Source organism: Osmerus mordax, chromosome 23 (genome assembly GCF_038355195.1).
Source record: "Osmerus mordax isolate fOsmMor3 chromosome 23, fOsmMor3.pri, whole genome shotgun sequence".
NCBI classification, from domain to species: Eukaryota; Metazoa; Chordata; class Actinopteri; order Osmeriformes; family Osmeridae; genus Osmerus; species Osmerus mordax.
The window spans coordinates 2001414-2015634 of record NC_090072.1 but is presented as its reverse complement, the minus strand read 5'-3'; the positions used below and the strand labels follow the sequence as shown (position 1 = coordinate 2015634).

Here is a 14221-nt window from a genome sequence, read left to right as displayed (position 1 = left end):
CAGAAAACACACACACACACACACTGGCTCACTTCACCATTAGATAACAGTGGGTAAGGCTAGTCAGTGAAATGTAAACAGCCCTCTTAATCACCAAACCAACACATTAGGAAACGCATGGAGAGACAGAACAGAACAGTTAAGGGGTGGAAAGTATGGAGAGGAGAGAGAGAGGGGGGAGAGACAGAGAGAGAGACGGAGAGGGGTGAGAGAGAGAGAGAGAGAGAGAGAGAGAGAGAGAGAGAGAGAGAGAGAGAGAGAGAGAGAGAGAGAGAGAGCAAGAGGGGTGAGAGAGAAAGCGATGAGAGATCAAAGGTCTCCTGTAGTCCATGTTGTCTATTCTCAGTGTGTGTGTGTGAGAACATAGTATGATGAGGGTTAGGATACTGTACTGCTCATCACATCATGAAAACCCTCAGCTTTGCCTGACCTCCTCTCTCTCTCTCTCTCTCCCCCCCCTCTCCCCCCCTCCCCTTTTATCTCTGTCATGGAGATTAAAGTAAAGAATTTGGTCAAGCAGGAGACAGTGACCCACTATTTCCCAGTGGAGGCCCACGAGAGGGCTTTCATCCCTTGCTCCATCCTTCTCACTCTCCTCCTTTTCTATCCCTCGCTCTTTTCTCGCTCCTCATCCAGTATCCCTCTTTTCCCCTGGATCACTGGGTCCACACATGGACAGTCCAACAGGGCCAGGAACAACACTGTCATTCTGAGTGACACCATCAGAAACCCAGCTGAATCACGTCTCCTTCTAAGGAAACTTCCGGAAGGAACTATTTTCATTGCAGGTGGAACCCTTCCAAACAGACCTTTGTTCAAGGGTTCTACGGAAGGTTCTAATGTGAGTTTTAGGCCTGTGACCCGGGGGTTCCAGAAGGGAACCGTGAGTTTGTGTCGGTCTGACCTTGTTATGTGACTAGAACACGTGAGACTGTGTACATAACTGAGGATTTATACAGAACCGATCCAAAACTCTCTCTCGCTCTCTGTCTCTCTAGCACTCCTGTCTCTCTCTCTTTCTCTCTCTACCTCTCTCTATCTCTGTCTGTCTGTCTCTCTCTAAGCCCTCTCTGTCTCCCTAGCACTCACTGTCTCTCTCTCTCTCTTCTCTAGCACTCTATCACAGTCTGTCTCTCTCTCTCTACCACTCTTTTCTCACTCTTTCTCTCTCCTCTCTTATTGTCTGTATGCTTCTCTCATTATTTTGTGTAATGAGAGAAAGATAGGTATTTTCACCCTCCCCTCACCCTCCCTCACCCTCCTTCACCCTCCTTCACCCTCCCTCACGCTTCCTCACGCTCCCTCACCCTCCCTCACGCTCCCTCACCCTCCCTCACGCTCCCTCACCCTCCCTCACCCTCCTTCCCGCTCCCCTCACCCTCCCCACGCTCCCTCACCCTCCCTCACCCTCCCTCACGCTCTCTTTCTGTCTGTTCTTCTATCTCTAACAGAAGACACGTGTGTGTTTCAAGCCCCTGGCTCCGGGCCCGGAGACCCATCCACGTGAAAAAGGTGTGTTGATCTGAGCGGTACCTAAACACTCCCCCCCCCACACACACACACAGACACACAAACTCTCACCCCCAGGGCTTCCTCCAATCAGAGCGGATGTTTTGGGTCCAAATGACTCCCGTATGGAGAGAGCGTACAAACACACACACAGACACACGCACACACACACATTCCCACACACACACACTCAGGAAGAAAGCTGTCAAAACAGGATTTGTGAAGTCTATAACATGGAGAGGATAAGTCTATAAGACTTTAAAGTCTTCAATGATTCTGCTTTGAACTCTTCCCGAATCCTGAAACCTAAGGGTGATCGTGGCCTTCTCAGACTATGGCCAGATGTTGTGTGTGTGTGTGTGTGTTGTGTTTGTGTGTGTGTGTGTGTTTGGGTTCTCTGTTTTCTTCCTTCCTACACAGGCATAATGTCTTCCCAAATCCCGAAACCTTCTCAGCGAAGGCCAGACGGTTCTGGAATAGTCTTCAGCTCCACATTAAATGATCTCCCATTACTTATGTTTTTCATCAATCAATCTCAAGACCCACTTATTCTGTATTCACTTCTATGGCACTGTGTGAGTCCAGCCATGCCATCCTATATTTATGTGTTTGTGTCCTTGAGATTAATGTTGTTAGTTTTGGTACCTTGTTTTGCCTTAGCTGATTGTCCAGGAATTTGGGTAACACTAGTTGTTTTGAAACGTGCTACAGAAACCAATTTGCCTTTGACTTTGGACAGGCTGAGTTTCTAACATGGAGAATCATTCAGGAGGGAGAGAAGGAAGGAGAACACAAGAGACGGAAGACAAAGTCTGTCTCACAAAATGAGATCTTTGAGAGATATCCCCCCTTCCATCTTCTATCCCCTCTGCTCATAGTTACCCAAGTAAAACCACTCCTGCCCAGACAGGTACAACGCCCTCCTCTCCTCCTCTTCCTCTCCTCCTCTCCCTCCTCCTCTCCTCTCCTCCTCTCCTCTCCTCTCCTCTCCCTCCTCTCCTCTCCTCTCCTCTCCTCTCCTCCTCTCCTCCTCCTCCTCCTCCTCTCCTCTCCTCTCCTCTCCTCCTCTCCTCTCCTCTCCTCCTCTCCTCTCTGCGTGTCATCCTGGGATCAGATTTACAGCCCTAGTTAAACTGTACTCAATAGACCCCAGGGATTTTTCACTGTGTGAGAGCCTGTCTTCACTGTCTCTCAACCCTCTCTCTCCCCCCCTCTCTCCCTCTCAAATATAGTATTGTTTCTTGAAAAAACATGATTTATATACATATACAGGTACACTTGGCTCTGGAGTTGGCATTTAAATTATATGTGACAATTTCATATGAAAAGATATATCTTTCATACGGAAAACATTAATGATAGTGGGATCGTGTGTGTGTGTGTGTGTGTACATAGCTGGTGAGTGTGTGTGTGTGTGTGTACACAATGTCTGGCTTGTGGAGCTTTGTCGTGACTCACTGGAAACAAATCAACAAAATCACACTAAAGAGATGGTGAGACACACCACCGCGTACAGACACACATGTACAGACACACATGTACAGACACACATGTACTACAGACACACATGTACAGACACACATGTACAGACACACATGTACTACAGACACACATGTACAGACACACATGTACTACAGACACACATGTACAGACACACATGTACAGACACACATGTACTACAGACACACATGTACAGACACACATGTACTACAGACACACATGTACAGACATACATGTACAGACACACATGTACAGACACACATGTACTACAGACACACATGTACAGACACACATGTACTACAGACACACATGTACAGACATACATGTACAGACACACATGTACAGACACACATGTACTACAGACACACATGTACAGACACACATGTACTACAGACACACATGTACAGACACACATGTACAGACACACATGTACTACAGACACACATGTACAGACACAAGGTCCCTGTCCTCCAATGTGGTGATGTACTGTAGTTCTAGACAGAGTATGTGTGTGTGTGTGTGTGTGTTGTGTGTGTGTGTGTGTGTGTGTGTGTGTGTGTGTGTGTGCTGTACTGTAGTTCTAGACAGAGCATGTGTGTAATGGACTGTTTTAGGTTTAGGGTGGCTAGCAGACTGCTCTTAGCACAGTCTAAGGCACACACATTTTCCCTGTGACAAACACCCTTATCTCTCTCAGACAGCGAGAGAAAGAGAGAGAGAGAGATAGAGATAGAAAAAGGGAGAGAAAGAAAGAAGAGAACAGATAAAGTATGTGTGCGTGAGAGAAATATCAACCAAATACACGGAGAGAAATAAGAAAATACATACATTAAATTCATAATAAAATTGATAACATTCTTATTTATAATTCATATGAATAATAAATAAAAGGCTGGGACTGGGGTATGGTGCTTGTCCAGTGCCACTAGATACTGGTAACCATGAACTAAACCCTGTCTCCTGACTAGGATTCGAAACATCAATCAATCAAACAAACAGGGACCCTGGTGCATCTGAAGGGTTTGTGAGAATCGTAGCATTTCCTCATCAACACACAGGACTGCCAAGACTTTATCTAACAAGACACACATGGAAGACCGGAGACATGCAACGCCAGGGTCCAACTGACAATGCCCCCATTCGGCTTCCCTACAAGACGCTTCTATCCCGAGCGACAGAGGGGGACTCGAACCTGGAGCCTCGAACCTGGGGCCTCTTGATGTGCAGGCTGAACGTTAACCCACGAGCTAAAGGCAGAGCGTTCCGACCCCTCCTGCTGAGGACACACCCCCTGCACATCTCTAAGCCCTCATTGGCTTGTGTTTTTACGACTGCATACAAAACCCACCTCAATCGCAAATCCGAGAGCCTCGTTAAAACTCTGTTACCCAAACCGCACGATCATATAAAACCCAGTCGTCCCAACCCCATCCACTTGTAACCGTGATGCATCGTAAATCAGAGCTGTTGTTGTTCCTGTCAGATGGAACCCGAGCGAGGAGGTAGAGAGAGAGAGGAGGTCTGGGGGTGTGGTAGAGGTGTGGCAGGGGTGGGTTAGGGAATGGGGGGGTGTTGATGGAGTAGGGTTGGGGAAAGTATCTGTGCATGTACACAAACACACACAGATACACGTACACACACACACAGGAATACGCGCGTACACGTACAGACACCCAGACACACAGACACACAGACACACAGACACACAGACACACAGACACACAGACACACACAGACACACAGACACACAGACACACAGACACACACAGACACACCCAGACACACAGACACACCCAGACTCAACAGACACACAGACACAAACAGACACACAGACAAACAGACACACAGACACAAACAGACACACAGGACAGTGGGGCAGGACAGGACAGTGACTTGGCTGTGTGCCAGACAAGGTAACTAGGCCACTGCTTGGCCCGAGGGAGGAGTCCTGCCCTGCCCACAGTACAGCTGTGTGTGTGTGTGTGTGTGCGTGTGTGTGTGCCATGTGTGTGTGCGTGTGTGTGCGTGCCCAACTGCATGACTGTGTGTGTGTGTGTGTGTATTTTAGCCTGTAGGAGGACTGAGAACTGTCCTTGAGATAAGTTGAGCCCAGATTGATCCTGAAATTCGGCCCCAGGTCCGCATCACTACTGCATGTAATATACCGTTTTTTTACATGTCATTAATCAACTCATTAATTACGTTTTGGGGAAAAGTATAATAACTGGGCAGGATCAGGAGAGCGTTGTGACACAACAGCTTGTGCTGCTGTTCAACAGTACCTTTTAAAATAATAAAAAAAATATTGAAATAACTACCATATTATATTTGACTTCATTATAATTGAAGAATCTTCAATATAATTGTACAAAAACATTGATTTAGTTGTGTTTTTTGGTCCTGCTGGTTCTCTGAGGGAGGTTTCCCGCACCAGACCTGAAATAACACAGCACACCCTGAGAGAGAAAACCTGTCATGTTCTCTGAACACTGTCATTTCTCACCACAACACGTTTTCTGCCCCTTTTTACAAGTTTCCCTGCAAATTGGTTCATGTGTAGAATGACAAGGTACTGAGGGAGGTAACTACCAGTACTGGGAGGCTGTCTGCAGCGGAGCCGGCAGCCTGTGTTTAAAGCACCCTTCTCCTCTGTGGTTAGACTCTTATCTGGGGTACGAGACCAGTAGGGAAGCCTATAGGGAGTCAGGTGGCTGAGCGGTGAGGGAGTCGGGCTAGTAATCTGAAGGTTACCAGTTCGATTCCCAGCCGTGCCAAATGACGTTTTTGTCCTTGGGCAAGGCACTTCACCACCCTACTTGCTCCGGGGAGAATGTCCCTGTACTTACTGTAAGTCGCTCTGGATAAGAGCGTCTGCTAAATGTAAAGCAGCTTTTACAAACCAGTAGGTCTGTTGTTTTAGGTGAAAGTTGCAAGAAGCTGCAATTGTATATGGGGAGGTTGAGATCCAAAATGGCCATCCTGTGCAGGAAGTCAATAGGTGGAGAGGGTCCAAGATGGCGTCTGGTGTAGGAAAGAAGGAAAGGCAGTTACACTTACCCTGCTGCCTTTCTCTGGATTACACTGGCATCCTCCACTACAGTCCAGCCAGAGCATGGTTCCTGCACCTTGGTTTCCCTAGAGAGAGAGAGAGAGAGAGAGAGAGAGAGAGAGAGAGAGAGAGAGAGAGAGAGAGAGAGAGAGAGAGAGGGAGGGAGAGAGAGAGAGAGAGAGGGAGGGAGGGAGGGGAGGGAGGGAGGGAGGGAGGGAGGGAGGGGAGGGAGGGAGGGAGGGAGGGAGGGAGGGAGGGAGGAGGGAGGGAGGGAGGGAGGGAGAGAGAGAGAGAGGGAGGGAAGAAGGAGGGAAGAAGGAGGGAGGGAGAGCGAGCGAGGAGAGAGAGAGAGAGCGAGAGAGGGAGAGAGGGAGAGAGAGAGAGCATAGAATGACATGTTTACATTGTCTTGTCAGACTGCAACGTGGATTGTAGGAAGATGTCGGCCATTTTGTTGTGGCTATTTTCACACTCAACAAAGACAACCTTGAACTGAAGATCACAGTGTGGCTAATCGCTTGGTGCTGCACACACCATAAACAGACAACAGTGAAGCACATCTTCAGTCACACACACACACACACACACAAAGATTAAAACTCAAACACACACAGATTCAAACACGCACATACACAACACGCTCAGATATTTAAACACACACACACACACACAGACACACACACACAGACACACACAAGTTGGCATCTGTTGCGTTAGCTAAGTTTCATCCTGCTGGGCGCTTGTTTTCTCAGCTTTCTTAATTCGATGACAGAGGTGTGTCTGTCTGTGTCATGTCTGTGTGTGTGTCTATGTGTGTGTGTGCGTGCATGTGTGTGCATGTGTGTGTGTGGGTGTGGTTGTGTGTATTTGTTTGATTCTGTAAGTGGGTACATATGTTTTGTGTATATGTGTGTGTCTTTGTGAGTGTTGTGAGTATCTGTGTGTGTGTGTGTGTGTGTGTGTGTGTGTGTGTGTTGTGTGTGTGTGTGTGTGTGTGTGTGTGTGTGTGTGTGTGTAAGTGAATTCCTCAGAGGACAGCAGCTTGTTCTAGTACACCAAGCCCTCCAGGGGTACAACGATTGGTGGACAATCACAACCATACCTCACACAGCAACCTCAGTACCCTCTGATTGGTCCAGACCTAACTAATAGAACACACTGTAGGGATGTTTGGGAGAGTTCATACATGCATGCGTGCGTGTGTGTGTCTCGTATGCTGCAGGGTTGCATCCAGTGTTAGGGTTAGGGGGGGTTACAAGGGTCAGGGGTCAAGGGTGGTGTGTCCGTGTGATTAAGGAATGAAAGGGAGAGGGCCAGGTCTTCAAGGAGGGGAGGGGGAGGAGGAGGGGGGAGGGGGAGGAGGAGGGGGGGGAAGGGAGGGTATGGTTGTCGTTGAGTGAAAGTAAAGTCAAAGTGAGAGAGAGAGCGACAGAGAGACAGAGAGAGACAGAGAGACAGAGAGAGAGCAGACGAGACGAGAGAGGAGAGAGAGAGAGAGAGAGAGAGAGAGAGAGAGAGAGAGAGAGAGAGAGAGAGAGAGAAGAGAGAGAGAGAGAGAGAGAGAGAGAGAACTGGCAACGAAACATGTCTACATTGCTATCAATCAAGTCATAAACTTCAACTTGAAAATTGCCTGGTAATGTGAAACAAAAGGAGGGAAAGAAGATGGAAGACACAAACAACACACACACACACACACAGACACACAAACACAAGTGCAATATGCAAATACTTCTCACATGTCCTCCCATGGTGGTATAGCACGCCGTAATGGGGGATGATGGAGAGAGAAAGTAAGCCCATGGGGAGGAAAAAAGAAAAGAGGAAAGAAAAGAAACTGTCAATCCTCCTCTCCTCCACCCAGCTGAATGAGAATATGAGCCTCATCCCTGCTGGCTACACACACACACACACACACACACACACACACACACACACGCGCACACACACACACACACACACACACACAAACACACGCGCACACACACACACGATCACACCAACCCTTAGACACACACACACACACACTTAGACATTCACACAAATCACATGCGCACACAATTGCATGCACACACACGACACACGCGCATACACACACACGCACACACACACACACACACGCACACACACACCCTGTTTCATATTCCCTTTATGTGCCACCCACACCTAGACATTCCTGTAGGTCTGTCTCTGTATAAGAGACAATGTAACTGGAACCTGGAACACCAGAGACCAGGCCCATCCACTGCCCCAGGGTGGAGGAGACCACAACAAACTCACACTCTCTCTCTCTCACACCACACACGCACACAAGCACACACATCTACAATGCCACACACTGGAAATAAGATCCAGGGGTCTATGTGTTTTGTGTGAATAAAGGGATCGTGTGTGTGTGTGTGGGAGAGAGTGGTGTGGGAGAGAGTGTGTGTGGGAGGAGTGTGTGTGTGGGTGTGTTAATTGAGGAAGGAAGAGTTCAACTTTAGCCTGTGTGTGCATGTCTCTGTGTGTGCTTGTCTCTGTGTGTGCTTGTCTCTGTGTGTGCTTGTCTCTGTGTGTGCTTGTCTCTGTGTGTGCTTGTCCTCTGTGTGTGCTTGTCTCTGTGTGTGTATGTTACGTAAAACACACACCTTTTCACTGGATTCGTTTTAACTTTTGCAAGACTGTCAACTCCATGAAAAAAAAAAAAATGTGGTCTCTGTTGATAATACCCTTCAAAACAATCAACCATTATTCAACCAATCATAGCTTTTGTCTCATTCTAAACCAACAGTATAGAATTATTCTCTGAAATAATCTGTATGATCTTGTAAACTGTATATCGGAACGATCCCGTTTCTGGATCCCAATTGTGACAGCACGACCTTTTTGATTGATCGATTGAGCGAACATAACTTCCTGTACTTTGGTTGCCTGATGATGCAAGCCTCCATTTTGATTGGTTGGCTTGGAGGCAAACGCAATCAGCCTTCGGAGTGCAGATTCCCATTCCTACTGTACCCCTTCGACCACCTGTCAATCAATGTGTCATCACGCAATCTGAGCCAATGACAGAGGCCAGAGTTGACAGAACTCCCGAGGACATTGGTAATGTCATTATGACAGCATAAAAGCCCCTCGCTGACAGGAAGGATCACCTCATTGGTCCATTAATGGAGACTGTAACTCTTGTAAAATGTCAAATGTAAAAGATGTCAGTCGCACGAAGCCAGCTGGCCTCAGGGCTTCCATTAAAGGGGGTGAGGGAAGGAGGGATGAAGAGAGGAATGGATGGGAGGAGAGCGTAAAGAGTGGAAAGTTGGGAAAGAGAGGTAGATGGAGAGAGATAGAGAGAGAGAGGGAAAGAGACAGAGAGAGAGAGGGAGAGAGAGAGAGGGAAAGAGACAGAGAGAGAGAGAGAGATGGAGAGAGAGAGAGATAGAGAGAGAGAGAGAGAGAGAGAGAGAGAGAGGGAGGGAGAGAGGAACATGTTATCCGTCTCTGACACAGTCATCCGTCGCTTGACAAAATCTCTCCATTCCTCGCAGCTGTGTTTGTCTCAAATGTACCTCTGCCAAGTGTTTACACACACACACTCGCTCTCTAGTCCGTGGTTTAGGCCACCCAAAAGAAACAACCATCTACATCACTCGTAAGGCCAGGATACACATTGTAAACACCCACAAAAACAGCTAAAACAACAACAAACTAAAAGCTGTCATTTTAATCCCAATCAGACGCTGATTCATCAGAGACAAAGGGGGGGAGTGGTGTCGGGGGCAGACAAGCCTTCCGAAGGTTCTGTAAGTTCTAAAGGCTGTGAGTGTTCCGATCCTTCCAAACGTTCCTCTTGGGTGCAACTCAGCCTGGTCCTGCATGTTCTCCTGTTGGGAGAACCCAGGCTCCGCCAGGAACAGCAGCCTCTCCACCACCAGCAGAACCCAGAATCAACAGCACCCCACCACTGGATCTGGAAGCTGCTCCCGTACCCGTCACCGCCATCACTGACCAGTCCTGACATGACTGGACATTCTAAACGGAACACATCCTTCATCACTTCCACTCCAGTGTCAACCAAGCTGGAGTTCAAGCCTGCCCTTTCCCCATATCAACCTTATCTTCCCTCCTGTCTTTCAGACGAACAAACATAGCCCCTGGTTATTGTTTCTGTGTGATACCAAAGGGTACAGTAGTTCAGAGGAGGTTGTCATGGAACGTCAATCACGATGACAAACCTTATTACTCAGTACTCAATAAGCCTCCACTTGCACACACCTGCTAACTTCAAATTCTCCTCTCCCAAAAGGGGGTCCTTGTGAACATGAGCTGGGGTGTAAGTGTGTGTCTGTGTGTGTGTGTCTCTGTGTGTGTGTGTGTGTGTGTGCGTGTGTGAGAGAGGAGGGAGGAGGGGTGGGAGGAGAGAGGGTGGGGGAGGACAAGGTAAAACGTCGAAGACATTCAGGGCCCCAACTGTGCCAGTGTCTCAACATGTAGGCTCTGTAATATGCAACACACAGTGGTGGCACCCACACACACACACACACACACACACACACACACACGCACACACAGCTCTCCTCCAGTGTGTCCTCAGGTGATGCATTTTGATCATGACAGGACAGGAGCAGGCGTATTTAAAGAAGATTAGCCAGCAATGCGGAGCCAAGTCACTCCATCTATCTATCACTCCTTCTCTCTCCCACTCCTTCTCTCTCTGTCCCTCCCTCCCTCTCTCCCTACCCTTCTCTCTCTTTCTCCTTCTCTCCCTCTCTCCCTCTCATTCTCTCCAACCTTTTCACTCTCTCTCTTTGTCTTTGTGTTGACGAAAGACCGGAGGGAGTTAGAAGAGGAATGTGACGATGAATCTTGTATTGACACAAGCAATAACGTCTTGTCGATTGCAGTAATGACCTGTGGGTGAATGACCTTCTACAAGCTTCTGAACAACATGACCTCCCAGTGAACAGGCACGTGCAGTACCCCCTTCTTACACACAGGGGGCGAAGGATTCTCGCTCCCTCCGCCCGGTAACAGTTCCGGTTGTTAAGTCAACAAGTTTCGGTTTCCGTGCTACAGGAATAGCGTTGCCGTGGCGACCGCCCAGACACCTTTGTGACCTCATTGGGGTCACGTGGGTTGTGTTTGCTTGGTAAATTTAGCTCTGACGGTCACCTGCAAAGCCGTAAACTAGCAGCTCTGAAGCTAGCCAGACAGCCAGACAGCAAACCAACCAGTCAACCAACCGGCCAGCTAACCAACCAGCCAGGCAGGCAGTCAACCAACCAACCAGTCAACCAGCCTTCTAGCCAGCCAGCCAGACAACCAGCCAGCCAGACAACCAGCCAGAAACCCATCCATCAGTCGGAATGTCGGAACCTGAGCCTCCTGTGTGTCTCTCCTCCGAACGCCCCCGTTCCCCCCGTCCCCGTCCCCACCAACAGCTTGATCCAGTGCCCGACAGGTGAAGTTGGCACAGGGCTTAGTCTGACCTGCGGGCGTGGTGATGTCATAGCAGGGCCGGGCTGGAACAGTACAGACACTTACAGACCAGTTGTGTCTAGGATGAGGGAGGGACGGAGGGAGGGAGGGAAGGAGGGAGGGATGCAGAGGTGTAGGAGCCAAGATTAAGTCGAACCATGCCTCTACACAGACTGATCAGACGGTTCAGACATTACATCTCTGGAATCAAATGATGTCATGTTTACCTCCATAAACCCCACTGTAAATCACCTGGAGAAGGACAAGGCTGCAGACAAGACGGGGATGAATGAAAGAGGGCTGAGTCCCTTATCTCCCTGTTCTATCTTGAGCACCCGGAGACGTAAATAGAGACGGTCTCCCCTTCCAGAAGGAGCGCTCGATACTGATCTGGGAAGAGCAGCATGCCAGGGTTTCCTGACAGCCTCGACTGCAGCAGTTCAACCACTTAAGTTGTCCACACACACACACACACACACACTTATGGACGTGCACACGCACACAGTTACCACAGGCATACACACATATATACAAATATATACACACATACAAACCAAAGATATGCACAAATACGCATGCACAGAGAAAACAAACATACAAACGTACATGCATGTACACACACACACACACTTCACATAACTGTCGTGCGCCACATCAGACAGATTAACTGTTATATAGACGTGTTTACTGGTAACAACCACCCCTGTGATGGCTACATGCAGTATTCTACAGAACATGCAACCACCAACCACCTACCAGTGACCTCAGAGCAGCTAGACCTATATACTAATCATGGCCATAAATCTGAGCCAGACTAATTAAACTGATCCTAGATCAGATACAAACAGACCACTGCCATGACTGAGGGCTATTAGTAAGTCTCTCTCTCAAACTCTTAGATGAAAGATTTGCTCCAAGACTACTCCAGGCTGGGATGACACACACACACATATATACATACCTGTACACACACACACACACACAAGCACACACACGCAGGTTAGGGTTGCACCGTGGGTAAGTGCTGTGGTAATCACACCTTTGAAGTACCCTAAACCTATACCTGAGGGGATGGAGGGAGGGGGGCTAGATGGAGGGAGGGGGGCTAGATGGAGGGAGGGGGGCTAGATGGAGGGAGGGGAGCTAGATGGAGGGAGGGGGGCTAAATGGAGGGAGAGAAAAGTACAAGGGTAGAAAGAAGGATGGATGGATGGAGGAATATGAGGCAAGAATGGAGGATTGGTGGGGTGGTGGGGTGGGTGGAGGGGTGGTCGGGTGGAGGGGGGTGGGTGGGGAGAAAACTATAGGCTACACATGTGAGATAAGGCAGGGAGGAGGAGGGGATGCGCGGGGAGAAAGGATGAATAGAGGGATGGAGGGGTGAAAGGATGAAGGTGAGAATGGGGGCTCCAAATGAAAGACCTGGAAACTAGATCTGTTTTCCTGCTGCGACAGGGGGAACGTGTGAGCCTGGTAGCTGTAAGAACATGTGATATGGTCTAATGTTCTGAGGAACACTGGGACTTCATAGAATTTCACCTCATTGTGTTTCAGCTGTAATTACTGGCTCTTTGTGAGCCACGTATGACACACACACGCACACACACACAGATCACGAACATGTAGTATGCAAATATCTCTCTCTCTCTCACACACACACACACACAGATCACGAACATGTAGTATGCAAATATCTCTCTCTCTCTCTCTCACACACACACACACACAGATCACAAACATGTATGCAAAACCCTTTCTCTCTCTCTTTCTCACACACACACACACACACACACACACACACACACACACACACACACACACACACACACACACACACACACACACACACACACACACACACACACACACACACACACACACACACACACACACACACAGAGAGACCCAGGGTTAGGGTTTCTCCTGAGAACAGGCCGGTAAGCTGATCAGTGTGGAGGGTCTCAGAGGAGTTAAAATAAGAGGATAAGGCTCCTCCAAGCCAAACCTACTGGCAGGATCCCGTTCACCTCCAACCTGTGCCCCCGCCCTGCCCCACCCCGCCCAGAGAGAGCCCCTGCAGGAGGAGAGCTCTCTCTCTCTGCAGTGTGGGCAGGGGCCAGACACACTCATACCCCTCTGGTAGGACATTGAGTTGATGGGTATTTATAGGGAGTCAGGTGGCTAAGCGGTTAGGGAATCGGGCTAGTAATCCGAAGGTTGCCAGTTCGATTCCCGGTCATGCCAACTGACGTTGTGTCCTTGGGCAAGGCACTTCACCCTACTTGCCTCAGGGGGAATGTCCCTGTACTTACTGTAAGTCGCTCTGGATAAGAGCGTCTGCTAAATGACTAAATGTAAATGTGAGTATTACATGAGTATATTATGAGCAGAATATAAGTATAATAAGAGAATATAAGTATATGGATATCATTTGAGTACAGTATGGGTAAATATGGGTATAATATGAGTATAATATGAGCATACTTTACGTATCTATATCTATAGATGTGTAGCGTCATGGCAACAGGAGCTGTGCAGTGGCTCACATGTGACATGCAGACGGGGGCGTCTCGTTCTGTAAAAGCATTGTTAAAACCATCCTTTCTCAGCTAAGATGTGAGGTGTTTTGACGTGTGAGGTGTTTCGACGTGTGAAGTGTTTCGACATGGGAGGTGTTTCGACATGTGACGTGCATTAACATGTTGG

General features: G+C 48.5%; 1 protein-coding gene across 2 annotated transcripts in view; it reads right to left on the bottom strand.

The window, feature by feature from the left end:
* col4a6 (collagen, type IV, alpha 6) overlaps window positions 1–14221 on the bottom strand; it is a 73714-nt gene that overhangs the window by 25794 nt on the left and 33699 nt on the right. For both annotated transcript variants that reach the window (XM_067261268.1, XM_067261269.1), the window contains exon 4: window positions 6067–6134. In XM_067261268.1, the coding sequence (XP_067117369.1) occupies window positions 6067–6123 (57 nt within the window). In that variant the 5' untranslated portion in view covers window positions 6124–6134. The remainder of the gene's footprint in view (window positions 1–6066; window positions 6135–14221) is intronic.